The sequence below is a fragment of the Canis lupus genome, chromosome 32 (assembly GCF_011100685.1).
Source record: "Canis lupus familiaris isolate Mischka breed German Shepherd chromosome 32, alternate assembly UU_Cfam_GSD_1.0, whole genome shotgun sequence".
NCBI lineage: Eukaryota > Metazoa > Chordata > Mammalia > Carnivora > Canidae > Canis > Canis lupus.
This window is the reverse complement of record NC_049253.1, coordinates 29,765,917-29,781,281: the sequence shown is the minus strand read 5'-3', so window position 1 is coordinate 29,781,281 and position 15,365 is coordinate 29,765,917. Positions and strand designations below refer to the sequence as shown.

The following is a 15,365-nucleotide window of genomic DNA, read 5'->3' as shown; positions in this document are numbered from 1 at the left end:
TAAGACGAGAAAATAAGATGGCACTGGAGTAGGATTATACAGTATCAATTGAGATGGGCTAGAAGTTTAACTCTTGGGTTTCTCAACAGGTGGAAAAATGGGAAATGATTACTTATAATATTAACTGTCATCACTTTCATCTCACTTCCTGTTTCACAGTAAAGAAGTAGAAGGATCCCACTACCAGATTACACATAAATTCCCACATTCTTGGTCTCCTTACGACAGATGACTTGTCCGAGTGCCTCTGTAAAGCCAACTCCTTTACTTATCCTTTAACTTCCACCTCCTTATTCAGCAGTGTACTCCCAACAACCTCTGCTCTCTCCTGCAGTTCCAGTTTTCCCTATTGGATCACTCCTATCAGCAGAGAAATGGGTAGTTATTTTTGTAATCTTTAAGAAGCATACAAACAATGCAAAAACTCTTTTCACCAGCTTCTTTCTCCATCCACTACCCCATCCATTCTTAGTGAGAAAAATGCTAATCAAAACTTCAGTGTAGAAAAAAAAAATTTCCATAGGATTTTTTTCTTTTCACATTAGCAAAAATCTAGATCTTTGTAGCACATTCTATAGACAAAGCTTGTGAAAAAAAATCTCTTATATATTGCTAGTAGAAATGCAAAATGATACAACTTCTGTGTAAGGGAATCTAACAATGTGTATCAAAACTGTAGATGAGTTACTCTTCAATCCATAATCTCAGAGAATCAATTCAAGAGAAATACCTACATGTACAAAATGACGTCACATATATCTCTTGCTAAATTAAAAATGTAAGTGCAGAGTAATTTTTAAAGTTTCTGACATTATGAAAAAAATTTATTTGTGGGGCACCTGGCTGGCTCAGTCAATAGAGCATGCAGCTCTTGATCTTGAGGTCATGAGTTGGAGCCCCACATTGGGCATAGAGATTACTTCATTTTAAAAAGAAGAAAGAATATGTTTGCATGAGTTTGCATAAAGAAACTTTAAGAAGTAAAAAAATTATTCATAGATGTTAGGCTGGGGAGTTAAGGGGAAAAGTCTGTTCTGATAATTTCCAGTTTTTTCTATTTTAAGCTCTTAACATTTATGTAAGATATGAAATGATGATTTTTCTCAAATCATATGTTATACTTTATCTGGGACAAAAAGTCATGAATATACAGTACTCACTAAATTTTTCTTTTTTTTAGTACTTGCTAAAGTTTTAAGGTTGTTTTTTTTTTTTTTTTTTACACCATAAAATGATTTTTTTAATTCTATCCCTAGATCCATATTTATTCTCTTGGAATGACATTGTATTGGGGGGCTGACCATGAAGTGCCTCAGAGCCAAGTAAGTCTAATCTGCACATCTGTACAGCTTTACTCTTTTTTAAAAAGTTCTTGCTTATATTATTTAAGTTCTACAGCATGTTATTAGGCATACCAGTGTTTCTATGCTGTTTGTTGTCATAGTCTCAGAATGGTATAATGCAATACTAAAGCCATTATGGTTCTCAGAATGTTTATAGAAATATAGCAGTTACTACCTACATTTCAACATTTAGTCCGGGATGTAGTGACTTCTTCAAAAATTATAGCAAGAAAAATGGGAGTTTACTATATTTCTTCTAATGTAATGTTTGGTAAGAGGGATTGTAAATGTTGATGATTCATTCTTTATTTTATTTTATTTTATTTTATTTATTTTATTTTATTTTATTTTATTTTATTTTATATTTTATTTTATTTTATTTTATTATTTTATTTTATTTATTTATTTATTTTATTATTAGAGAGAGAGAGAAAGAGAGGCAGAGACACAGGCAGAGGGAGAAGCAGGCTCCAATGCAAGGAACCGACGTGGGTCTAGATCCCAGGTCTCCAGGATTATGCCCTGGGCGGAAGGTGGCGCTAAACCACTGAGCCACTGGGGCTGCCCCTTGATGATTCATTCTTGAACTAAAGTGATAACCTTTTTTGATGCAGACATGTAGGAATAGTTGCTTTCATTATGTCTCAATGGATACTTCATACTTCATTACTTTTTTTCTTAAGGCTTCAAAATCATGCTTCACTAAGCCTATGGCAGCGGACACCAACATTAAAGCAACACTTCCTAAAATTTTGGGCTCTGATGAATGTTGGGCTGTTTCTAGTCCTTATTTTCTAAAATAACTGATTCCTGAAGACCTAATATAAAAATAATTAATTGTAATGGAAATTTTAAAACTAACTGTATTTCATCAACACAAAGATATAGTATACAGAATTAGGTTTTATTTTAGGCATTTAGAAATCAAAAACAAAAAATAACTAGTATCAGTGTTGTTATCAAATTAAGAAGTAAATGATTTAGGCTTTTATTCTAAAATTCTTAGAATCTTCAACTTGGTCTCATTTTGTATCATGAAAAATACTGTGTATGTACTCTCTCTTCTCAACCTCAATTTTATAAATTCAAGTGAAAAGGTTAAATTATTACCAGAAATATTGGTGTCATATATTGTACAACCTAATTTACGTGTAAAATGTGATCACAGCCTATGATTCACACTTTATACTCTTCAGATAACTGAAAATTAAGTCAATATATAATGTATAAATTGAAGAAGTAGAAACTTTCATTTGTATTTTGCTATCAGTATGCAAATACTTAATGCCATTTCAAAAGCCCCTATCTTGTGTCAGACACTGTAGTAGACATATACAGAAATATAATGGCCCATGCCTGTAGAGTACATCCATAGGTACAAGCAATTAAATAACCAATTATAACAATGTGTGAATGCTGTGGTAGGGAAATGGAGGGTGTTATGGAAAACCAGAGTTGGAACCTCTTACTAGACCTAGAGGGTTAGGATGAGTTTATTAAAGGGCATTGCATCTAATCTGAGATCTAAAGGGTGACATAATACCCAAACGGATGAGAAGTGGAAAGGAAGGGTCATAGAAAAAGCATGCTTTAACCTAAGTAGATGTACTGGTTTAAACTCCTACCAACAATGCTTTTCTCCTTATCAGTACGTCAAATTATCAGTCTTTTTCTTTTTAGCCATTCTGTTGAGTTGTACTGGCTTCTTTTTGTGATTTTAATTTGTATTTCTTAGTATGCTTATTGGACATTTGGATAGAATATTCTACAAATCATGTCAACTAATTAAAAAATCTTACATTCCAGGTCCTCTGTGTCACCAGCATAATGAGAACTAATATTTAGATGATCTTAAGTCATTGCAGTATTTGAAATCTAAGTTATCATCAGAGTCAAATTATATTTAATATATATTGACTATATTACATATTTTGATTGTTAGGAAATCATTTATTCACTCAGAATATGTACACACACATATGCACGCACACACACACACATGTAACTGCTTACCAAAATATTTGAATAACTCAGGAATTTCATTTCTTTATCATATAAAAAAACCTGAGTTTTTCTGTAATACTTCCTATTTGGGGAAAGGTATATTAACCATCTTTTGCTAATTTGGGGGGTTATGAAAAGGTAAAATGTAGTAAAATATATATGCATATATATTTTATATATGTAGTAAAAAATATATAAATATAAAAAATATAAATATATATAAAGTATATATGATAAGGAGGGATCCCTGCGTGGCTCAGCGGTTTAGCACCTGCCTTCGGCCCCAGGGCGTGATCCTTGGGTCCCAGGATGCAGTCCCACGTTGGGCTCCCTGCATGGAGCCTGCTTCTCCCTCTGCCTGTGTCTCTGCCTCTCTCTCTCTCTCTGTGTCTCATGAATAAATAAATAAAATCTTTAAAATATGTGTGTGTGTGTGTGTGTACATGATAAGGAATTCCTTTCCTCCAAGTATTTGAAGGTGTTTGGGGTGGTTCCTGTGACTCCTGTGATAGCTTGTCTCATGTTGGATAAGATTTACCCACACTTATCAAAGTGGCTTTTCCCTTCTTTATATTCAGCCTATCAAGCTTGGAGATCATCTCAACAGCATACTGCTTGGAATGTGTGAAGATGTTATTTATGCTCGAGTTTCTGTTCGGACCGTCCTGGATGCTTGCAGTGCCCACATTAGGAATAGCAATTGTGCACCTTCATTTTCCTATGTGAAGCAGTTGGTAAAACTGGTTCTGGGAAATCTTTCTGGGGTAAGCTATAGTTCCAACTGGTACATGTAGTCATATTTTAAAATTTAGCAGAATATTGCAAAATTTTATTTAAAGATACTATAGGTAGGTAGCATTTTTCTCAATGAAGACTAAGAACATTAAATTTCTTGTGCTAATGTTAATTGTTTAATTGAAACAGTACTTAAGGGCAGCCTGGGTGGCTCAGTGGTTTAGCACTGCTTTCGGCCCAGGGCGTGATCCTGGAGACCCGGGATTGAGTCCCACGTCTGGCTCCTGCGTGGAGCCTGCTTCTCCCTCTGCCTGTGTGTCTCTCATGAATAAATAAATAAAATCTTAAAAAAAAAAATTAAAAAACAGTACTTAAAATTTAGAAGCCCAGTGCAATAACTTTAGTGTCCTAGTATTTAAGAGAATCTCTCTTTTTTTTAGAACATGTTAGAGTTGAAAATGTCTGCTCTTGCCTCCTTTGTTACTTCGTAAGGAGCTTCCAGCTAGTGGTTCTGTCTATTATAAAAAACACATTGGGCAGCCCCAGTGGCGCAGCGGTTTAGCGCCGCCTGCAGCCCGGGGTGTGATCCTGGAGAACCGGGATCGAGTCCCACTTCGGGCTCTCTGCATGGAGCCTGTTTCTCCCTCTACCTGTGTCTCTGCCTCTCTCTCTCTCTGCATCTCTATGAATAAATAAATAAAACCTTTAAAAAAAAAAAACACACATTGACATTCAAAATGGATTTTAGCATTAATAATGCACTTTCTTAAAAAAATGCACTTTCTGTTGCTTAAATCTTTCTTGGCCACTTACTTATCTGGACCCCTTGGGTAGTCTTGAAATCCTCCCCACCTTCTGTGGATACTGTCACCTGGTGTGTAGGGGTGATACATGCTTGTATCTCTACTAAAGTACCCCAAGACCTGGACTCTTTCTCTCTCTCTCTCTCTCTCGTTATAGATGTCATAGATGTGAAGAACCCCAAGAATAGCAAACCCTGTACCTATAGTCTCACCTCTATGTGTTATACTTTATCTGGGACCAAAAGACATGAATATATAGTACTTGGATACTCCTTGGTTTTTGATATCTGATCTAGATCCAAACTTTATCTGTTCTTACCCTTAGAGTTATGGTACCTGAGTGAGGTTCTACTCTTCTGTGTGGACTACAGATGTGCCACTGTCACACAATGTTATTGATGGCTTCTTACTTCTTCTTCCCTAGGGGTTTAGTTCTGCCATCTTAACCAAGATGTTGTATGGCTGGCTGGGGTATATCCAAACGCCATACGGCCTGCTAGTTGACAAGAAACAGGCTCATAGATTCTTCCAGGCAAATGGTTTATAAACTGTACCCTATGCAGCCTTTGTATTTATACAGTGAAAGGAATAAAGGTAATAGAGGCTGAGTGTATAGGGTTCTCGGCTGGTTATTTTATACCCTCCTTAACTAGAGCTGCTCCATTTTAATTTATTTTTTTGTTTATATTCCTGCATGTGATTTTTTTTTTGAACAAAGGTAAAGCTACTAAAAATCTATGAAAGCCTTCTATCCAGACCAAAGTTCCTACATAGTATCAAATATAGTTTTGTTTTTTAAAATTCCTTTGTGATTAAATATGTTTGAAGAAAACCTGTTTAAGAGAAATTAAAGTATATTTTCACTACAGAACTTCTCGGAGCCTTTAATACACTAGACTATATTACATGTCATATGCATGTAGGTAAAACATTTCCTAACTTATTTAGGTCTTTTTTTTTTTTTTTATTGTCTCATGACACTAACCTTTGGGAAACATTAATCTGTAATTAACTCCTTCAGCTTATAAATAAGGAAATTGAGACTCACACAGCTTGTGGGACATATGTTTCCTATTAGTCCAGGGATCTTTCTATTATACCACATTTCCTCTAAAACTTTTGTCTTGCTGATTTTATTCCTATACTAAGAATCCTGGAATTATTTTTTTCTTCCTTCTTTCTGTGAAGAAATATTCCTCCATGGAATTCTAATATCCTTCTAATAGTTGCCCATATTAGATAAAAGATCTCCATCTCTTTACAATTAGTACCTAAGGCAGTTTATGACAGTAACTATATTGCTCAACTACATATGAATCCTGTCTACATACTACAGAAGATAAAAATTTTTTTTTTTGAAGATAAAAATTTGAATAAAATATTTGCTACCTTCTATGAGCTCTTATGTAAAGTTCTACAACCATAAAGTTCTACAATTAATTATATATAAAATGCGGAAGAAGGTATGAAAACCACAGGAAGAAATTTAAAAGCTATGAAGGTTTGAGGGGAAGGATATAAAGTATAACTGCATTGAAAAATAGCACTTTGAACTAGATCCAATAGTCTGATAGGAAGTAATCTAGGCAGAGGAAAGTAAGTCTGGATAAATGCCAAAAAAAGGAAAGAGCAGAGTATGTTTGAGGAATAGTAGTAAGTCTGATATGGGATATGTTATGGGAATGTTTAGTAGGAGAGAATAGAAGGGTCAATCAAAAAAAAAAAAAAAAAAAAGAAGGGTCAATCAGAGTTAGTACATAGATAGTGTGCCTTTCCAGAGGCAAATTTCTACTAAGAAATAACAATGTTCCCCTCATCTTTCTATTGCTCTTGCTAGTCTCCTGGATGTCACCCAACAGAAGGAATTCCAACGGCTATGGGTTTTTTTTTTTCAGTGTTTTGTGCCAGGCACTGTGCTAAATGGCTTATGTGCTTTTCCACATTTGTTCATTTTAACAATCTCAGGTTACAGAAGATAATTTCACGCCCATTTTAGAGATAATGGTACCAAAGCTTTGAAAGATGAAATAACCTGCCCATGACCATGCACTTTGTAAATGACAGACACAATTGGAACGTGGATCTCTCAGGCTCCAGAGCCCACGCTGTTAGCCATTTTGCTCCTCAAAGCTGTTGTTGCCTCCAGGAGCTGATAGAATGATTTGGTCCTAAGTGTGAAATTCATTTCAAGTAACCATAATTCTTATCTACTTAATTAACATACAGTAAAAGTCAACAGGCCAGTTTACTTATCTTGGTTCTTCTACTGATTTAATGTTAAAGCATCTTTGACCTCAATTTTACTTATCTGTAAAATAGGAGTAGTAACACATATCATCTACTCATATTACTGAACAGTTTACAGATAATTATTTCAATGTCGATGAGCTGCTTCAAGGTTCTTTGAAGTTTCCTCGCTATTTCTCTCTTCATCTGCAACGCAAGGATAATAACCCTACCACATAGCAGTTTTGAGTATTAAATAACGTAAAGTATGTAAAGCACCTAAAGTAGTCCCTGCTTTCTAGTAATTGCTCAATAAATGGCCGCTATTATTAATAGTAGTGTCGATACAGATTCCCAAAGATGCAGGATGTTCTTTATCTTTTTAGTAACTGACAATATAGTGCAATACACTACCTAGATCATTTATGTAATTTAAAGGATAATATCATTTCAGAAATACTTCCATCTTATAAGACTTATAAGTCTTATAAGTAGGAAAAATAATACCTTGAATATACTACCTTAAACTTTTTTTTTTAAAGACTTTATTTTTTATTGATTTATGAGAGACACACAGAGAGAAGCAGAGACATAGGCAAAGGGAGGGGCAGGCTCCCTGCAAGGAACCTGATGCAGGACTCAATCCCAGGACCCCAGGATCATGCCCCAAGCCAGAGGCAGATGCTCAATTACTGAGCCACCAAGGCATCCCTACCTTAAACTTAAGTGAATTTTTAACCCATACTCAAACAAGTTTCACTAATAGAGGAATATTAAAATGTGTGTGTATGTATGTGTGTAAACAAATATATATGCATGCTTTTGGTGCCAGATTTAAATAATTTGTCTTCATTATTATCTCTCCATTTATTTCTTGAAGCTTCTATTCAATCATTTAAATAAACCCAGTGTTCTAATTTTTCACCCCTTATAGTTTGGAATTTGATCAAATTTGATACACTTTTATTTATTTTTTAAAGGTAATATACTTTTTTGGCTAATATATTTTTAATTTTTTTACTCTAATTCCAGCATAGTTAACATACAGTGTCAGATTAGTTTCAGGTGTATAATATAGTGATACAGCAGTTCTGTACATCATTACTCAGTGCTCAAGTGCTCATCATGATAAATGTACTCTTAATCCCCTTCACCGGTTTCAACCATCTCCCTACTAGCCTCCCCTCTAATATCCTTTATTTTATTAATTTTTTAAAAGTTATTTATCCTCTCATGAAAAATCTGCACTATCACCACAGATAAAGTCCCTGCAGAATCTTTATTCCTTCTGTTGTCCAATCTCCAGCTCACCATTAGATACTTAATTTCTTTTTGCCAGCACCAACATTGGCTTTTGCCGACTCCCTGACATTTTTCATTCTGTTCTTGTGTTCTTTGGGCCATTTTCTTGAGATCTTTTTCTTCTCATATGGGCCATGTCTTATAAGTCTTGTGTTTGGGTTCATTTTTCTTTGCGTCATCCACAGAATCATAAATCATCTCAAAGCCAGTTGTCTTGCCACCACCAAAATTGGGTAGGAATCCAAACACAAAGATAACATATGGAATGGTTTTATATACTTTGGCTAGTTTCTGCAAATTTCTGCCTTAGGTGCTGTTGCCTTTCCAGGGTGAAGAATATCAAGGATCATTTTTTCAGCTGAAGTAGTTGGTTTGTCATGAACTTCCTGGTCCAGATAGTTACTGTGTCATTCATGATGGCAGCCAAGTTTCAAGCAGCTAGGGAGGAAAAAATGATACGCTTTATTTTAAATGAGTACCATCAGTTAAAGTTTTTAAAGTTTAAGACTCTTGTTTTTTATTTAAATTTGTCATTCCTCAATATGTCCATTTAGTTTAAAACATTTCTCAAATGTAATTTCTGGGAGAAAAAAATCTAGAAAATTAGTTTTGAAAATAATTTTAAGTCAATACCTTCCATCCATAGTTATAATCAGGAGAAAGCTTTATTACCCCAGAATTAATGTGTTTTTAAAACCATAATGTAACTTAAGAGATTAACGTAGTTACAGGAAACAAAGAACTCTTCAGGTATGCTGTTTTCAGAGGAAACTCATTTTAACTACTTCAGTTTGGCTAACTTTGTTCCCTAGTTAGCAAATAACTCTTCTATAACTCAGTCTTGCTTTACATTTCCTGAAGATGAATTGGCCAGAACTAAGTTACATAAATCCTGTTGAAGGAATACAAATTAATAATAGCAAATGTGGAGTGTCTTTTCTTAATACTATAGTCTCCAAAAATTGTCTGACTAGTGTCGTTCTGTAGATAATTACCATGAAAATGAAAGGGAGATTGTTTTGTTAAACTTGATTTTGTTTATATGTGTACAGACGGATCAACTTTCCCATAACAGTGAACAAAAGCCTGATCGAAGCCAAGCTATTCGAGACCGATTAAGAGGAAAAGGATTACCAACAGGTAAGAGTATATTTATAGGAAAATTTTAAGCTCTAACTTTATTGCATTGTTTCTTTTATGAAATTGTTTTTATCTGGCTTGGAATTCTGATAATTGTGACCATAATTAGGACATAAGTATGCAAAGTGGAGACAGGAAACAGATAGGAACACTAACTATATTAATATATAAATCCATTAAAATTATGCAACAAACATTACTAAGAACTCCCACAGTAAATCATTTCCTATCCAATATTGGTATTATAGCAATAGTATCATTTTTTTACTTTATCATCTTTATCATGGAATTTTATATTAAAAATACATTTTAAAGCAAGGTGAAACAAACCTAAATTATGAACATAAACACTACTGAAGCAAAGTTTCAGAAAGCAACGCTATTTTTGCTGCATTCTTTTTTCTTTTCTAGTTCATTTTTTAAATGGGAATCACAACCCCCTAAGCTGATTTTATGACTTGTAGTTATCAAATACTATCTTAGATTATAAGATACTTAGTCAATAGAAATTGATGAAGAGTGGTTTTACTGTTGGCTAATAGCATTAGATAATTATGGATCCTATAAAATTAATTTTTTTAGAAAATGATTAGAAATCCCAAACAGGTAAAATGAAAGCAGAAAAAATAAAATTTTACATGAAAATTGATTTTTCATTGTTAAATTTCAAGCTTGGCTTGTTTATAAAATGTACTTTTTAAAAATTGTCTTTGTTCGCTTTACTTCTCAAGCAATATTGATAATTAGGTTAATCTAAACATTAATAAAAATATTTTATAGGTGAGTATTTTATTGTCTTAAATCTTGGCTGGGCAAAGTAAATGTAAACATTGCATAAATATATTCTAATAAAACGTTTTAACTGAAAATGCTCCGATTAAAAAGCTAAAATGCGTAACTTTTTAATTTAATCAGACAATCAGGGCACAGCTACCTTATTTAAAGCCTATGAGAAACTCTCATTGTGGAAAGTAAATAGACACTTGATTATCTGGACCAGATGTTTTGCAGAATTCAGAATTCTTGTATTGAGGAGGAAAAATGTGCCCAAAGCAAGTGTACTGCTTATCTTGAGAAGTCAAAGAAAAGCAATAAAATTGTTTCTGTTGGAGTGATTCTGTAATGGTTTAGTTAAGTGTCTGTTTGAAACATCCATTTTACTTATGGTGAATTACGACTATTTTTCTGGAAAAGTACTTACCTTTCATTGTCATCGATATAATTAATTTATTTCTGGTTATATAAAGTTCCTTTTCTAATATATGTATTATTAATTTATGCATGGGTCAAAAAAAACCCAAAGACAGACTTTCACTTAGTTTTCTCAGTGCTTTGATGGCAATTTGAAGAGTATGTTTAACCCTTTCTTGTATTTCTTACTATATTTATGCTTCCATATTTATATATAAATACACCATCTTGTAGGTAAAAGTCTTTCCCTTTATTTTAAAACTTGCAGGATTTGAGGTATGATATAGTGTGAACCTTAGTGCCAAGATAAGCAACATTTTGTTAATCCTTCAGAATTTCAGACTCCTCTTTTAGAATTGAATAATAATAGAAAATTATAGTTAAATGTCAATAGCAAGCTAAGAGAGTCTTTTTCAAGGAGACATAATGAGCATTTTAATAAGTGAATGTTAGATTTTAATGGTTTCTGTTTCTCTTATTTTACATTTTTCTAGCTTTTCCCTCTCCCTTCCAGTAGTGTTTATGTTCATAATCCCTCTCCTTCTCTTGCTCTCTTTCCTTCTCCATTCCTATCTCCCTTCTTTATATCTCTTTCCTGTTCTTTCATTTCTTTCTGGAATTCTCTTCTATCACCTTCTACTATTATTAAATGGCCATGTTGTGGAATTGAAGTTGATTTGCTTATTTGTTATTTATTGGGTTAGTAACTATAGTATATTATTATTAATTTTTATTTTTTTAAGATTTTATTATTTTTTTCATGAGAAGCCCAGAATGAGAGAGAGAGAGGCAGAGACATAGGCAGAGGGAGAAGCAGGCTCCATGCAGGAAGCCCAGTGCAGGACTCAATCCTGGGACTCTGGGATCATGCCCTGAGCCAAAGGCAGGCACTCAACTGCTGAGCCACCCAGGCATCCCTATTACTAATTTTTAAATGTAGTTTGTTTTTTTTTCTAAAAATAATAAATGTTCCTATATATATGAGACTCCCATTTTATCCCTATTCATCATAAATGCTATAGAAAGAAAGAAGATTGCTCTGCCATATTTAGTTTATCAAATTTTATAAAGATTCAAGTGTTAACATAGTTTAGATTATATTACTTACAACCATTCAAAGTCTTATTGTTACATATACATACTATTTTAGTAGTAGCAATTAGCGATTGAACTGAATCAATACCTAGTCCTTAATGTACTTTAGATAGCAGGTTATTTTGTCATTTACATATATACATATATTTTTTAATAAAAGTATATACAAAGTCAAGCTTCCTGGACATCGATACTAGGGAGAGGGATGTATTATAATACATTTATAATATAATTTTAATGGTTCCATAAAGAAATATATGAGATTCTATGATTTATTTTTTTTAGATAACCTATTTTAAACATTAAGTTGTATGCAAAGTAAAAAGAAAAACTGTAATTCACCATCTTGGCTCATATTATTAGACTATTTCATTACTTTAACAACAAATATATCAAGTTTTAGACCAAATTATTAATGCTTTTCATTTGTGATTTTGTTTTTATAATATTAAGAAATATTTAATCCTATTGTCTTAATAGCTCTTTAGAATTCTTATGATGAATAGACTGCCCAAATGCAGATGATCTAGGGCTGACTGTAGTGACTTCAAAAATTTAACAGAAATCTTTAAATGGACTGTCCATTGATTTTATGATTGTATAGTCATATCCATTTATTGGAGAATTAAGTCTCCTTGATATCTAAACTCAAGAGAATTTGTAAGAAATTATAATCTGTAATCAAGATAAACCAAATTTTGTTTATGTTTACATTTTGAGTAGGATTAGAGGTCCTTATACTTAATGAAACAATAGCCTTTTTGAGATTAAATGTAATATAAGAGGGTTCTTCAGTTCTTAGCCATTACTTTCCATGGTAGTACTGCTCAAGGACTGTCTTAATTTACCTTTGACAAATATGTAAAACCACATCTCAAAGACAGAATCAATGTAATGTAATGATTATAGCCATCATCAGACAAGCAATTAGCAGCAAATAGTCAATGGCATATACTAATATAATGTAAAACCTTAAGATTAAAAAAATTACCTTGTGCAGAAAAAACATTCTTCTAGGACACCAGTGTTACTTTTGAGCATCTCCAGTTCTTAACTGTCAGTAGTCACTTGCAACAAAGAGCCTTGATTTACTGCATCAGGACTAAAGTATTCTATTTGATGCAGACCAACCTGTGAAACCTTTCTGTAGTGATAGTTTTAGTTTATTAGGCTCCTGGCTGTAGTTTTCAATAAAGAAAACGTCTAAATGGGCAGTGAGATACAGAATTAGTTTAAAAGAAGTAAGCAATTTTAGGGCTAATGCCTTGTAAGTGATTTGATTGTTCAACTGAAACTTAACAATAACATTTTTTTATCTATGAGTAAATTACATTAAAATGTCTCTCCTCAAAAAATAAAAGTCTCTCCTCATATCTTACCTTTCAGATCTGTTACAAAAGCTAAGGCCTAAACTAGTGGGCTGTCAGCCCCCATTTTGTTATTTTATACTGCCAGTGTATAAATCAAACATTTCCTGCCAAGCTTAAGGTGGAAACCTACACCATGATCAGATCAGCATGATAGTGCTTTAGAACTTGGGCATATTGACAATATCACATTTCTTTTTTATGTACTTGAACACACTTGTGAGGACGGATGGGAATCAGGGAGCCTTTTTAAATACTGAAATGTCATTTTGAAGTTAGCTTCTAAGATATGCTTAAATTTCTTGAGTCTTGTGTGGGGGAAAGGTGAATGATGATATCTAAGGATGATGTTAATCATATAGAACAAGTATAGTTAAAACAGTGTACTTTAGGAGGGAGATTTTTTATTCAACTTAACTAAAATAAATGGAATATTTTCTATTATAAAGACTTTTTATGTTCTTAAAATCTTTTATTTTGGGGATCCCTGAGTGGCTCAGAGGTTTAGCGCCGCCTGCAGCCCAGGGCATGATCCTGGAGACCTGGGATCGAGTCCCACGTCCAGCTCCCTGCTGGAGCCTGCTTCTCCCTCTGCCTGTGTCTCTGCCTCGTTCTCTCTCTCTCTCCCCTGAATAAAATGGATAAAATCTTTTATTTCTTTTTCTCCCTTTTAGTTTGTTTTGTTTTGTTTTGTTTTGCCTGTAAGCTATGTATTCTCCAAAAGGAATATGTTTATGGTTTCATTTTATATTTGAATGCTCATAATTGTATAAAATCTAATGCTGTTTGTAAGTTCTCTCTGAACTCTGAGCCTTTTCAAGAGATGGAAAATCCACCTATAGTTACCCTTTATCCTGTTTTGAATAATTTGATTTTTTAAATTATAAAACTAGAACTTTTATAACTGTATAACTTAGAATTTTGTAACTCTTTTGATTTCTGGTTTCATGATTTCCTCTCAAAAGAACTTTTGAATTCCCCCTTGCTAGATAATTGAAAGCTGAGGGAAATAAAGCAGAAACAAAGAAGAGCGGAATTTAGAATTTTATGTTGCCCTTGTTCAGAAGAACTCATGATAGTTCATTGGATGTTCATTTCTCTTGCCATCTTTAAGAAGAACATATAACAAGTTATATCCAGTTTTGTAGATGAAGGAAATAAGAAACATGGAAATTAAGTGGCTTGCCCAAGCTCTTGGTTTGAATTTGATAAAGCTAGAATTAAAACCCAGGTGTGTTTTGATAGTAATCTTTCTGATAGATTAACTACCTACATTGACTTTAAAAAGGTTTCAAAAAGTTATGCAATCAATCTATTCTACACACATTGTTTTGGAATGTCTTTAATCAGGAAATAGAAATACAAAAACAGGTAAGACATGGTTTCTTGTGTTATTGTTCCAGTTGGAGGTGGAGTGAGGAAATGAGTGGGAGTGATGAGAGATATCTACTATAATAGATAATTTTAATATAGTGAAAGAATGTCCTAAGAGAGGGCCAGTGTGCTCTAGGAGTATAGTGGAAAGAGCTAGTAACTCTCCCAGGATAGGGAAATATTAAAGAAGTTTCCACCTGAAATCTTTTAAGAGTAGCTCCAATGGCATTGCCTTCAGAAATAACATTAACTTCCTATGATCAAACTGGGTAGTGAACACACCTATTAAATGTACTTATGATTGCAGTTCTGTTTATTGCCTGTTAAATAAAATCGTTATAATAGTCAAGCACATGTTTAGAAAGATTTGGAGAGCAGTTGAAGAAATTGCATTTTACCTAGTCTCAAAGTTAGTAAGTAAGTAGCACTGTTGTTAACAATGTACATGGTTTTTACTGGTCTAGCTGACTGTGCATCTCATGAGCCTAAAATTCCGGGTCTTTCCTCATTTAAAGGGCCAGATTCTATATTTGAACTCTCATTTTTAGGTCCCAGATTAGTGAAATTTTTCCCCTAGTGCTTTAGCAATATTAGGCAACCATAATATGATATGTGACGCTGTATATATATTCTATCCACTTGTGAAGTATTCATCATGCAATTACATATCTAGTTGTATAGTTGAAGATAAGTGAGTATCATTGACCTGACAAAATGCATTGAGACTCCTGCCAGTTAGGAATATGTGATTTGAAAATGGTGTGTTTGTACCAGCCCAAATCCAT

At 33.4% G+C, this 15,365-nt stretch overlaps 1 protein-coding gene across 13 annotated transcripts in view; it reads left to right on the top strand.

Moving 5' to 3' along the window:
* The window catches only part of PTPN13 (protein tyrosine phosphatase non-receptor type 13), a 203,241-nt gene that overhangs the window by 87,041 nt on the left and 100,835 nt on the right, over nucleotides 1–15,365 (top strand). For all 13 annotated transcript variants that reach the window (XM_038582203.1, XM_038582194.1, XM_038582199.1 and 10 more), the window contains exons 4-6: nucleotides 1,257–1,322; nucleotides 3,926–4,111; nucleotides 9,466–9,553. In XM_038582203.1, coding sequence (XP_038438131.1) covers nucleotides 1,257–1,322; nucleotides 3,926–4,111; nucleotides 9,466–9,553 — 340 coding nt within the window. The remainder of the gene's footprint in view (nucleotides 1–1,256; nucleotides 1,323–3,925; nucleotides 4,112–9,465; nucleotides 9,554–15,365) is intronic.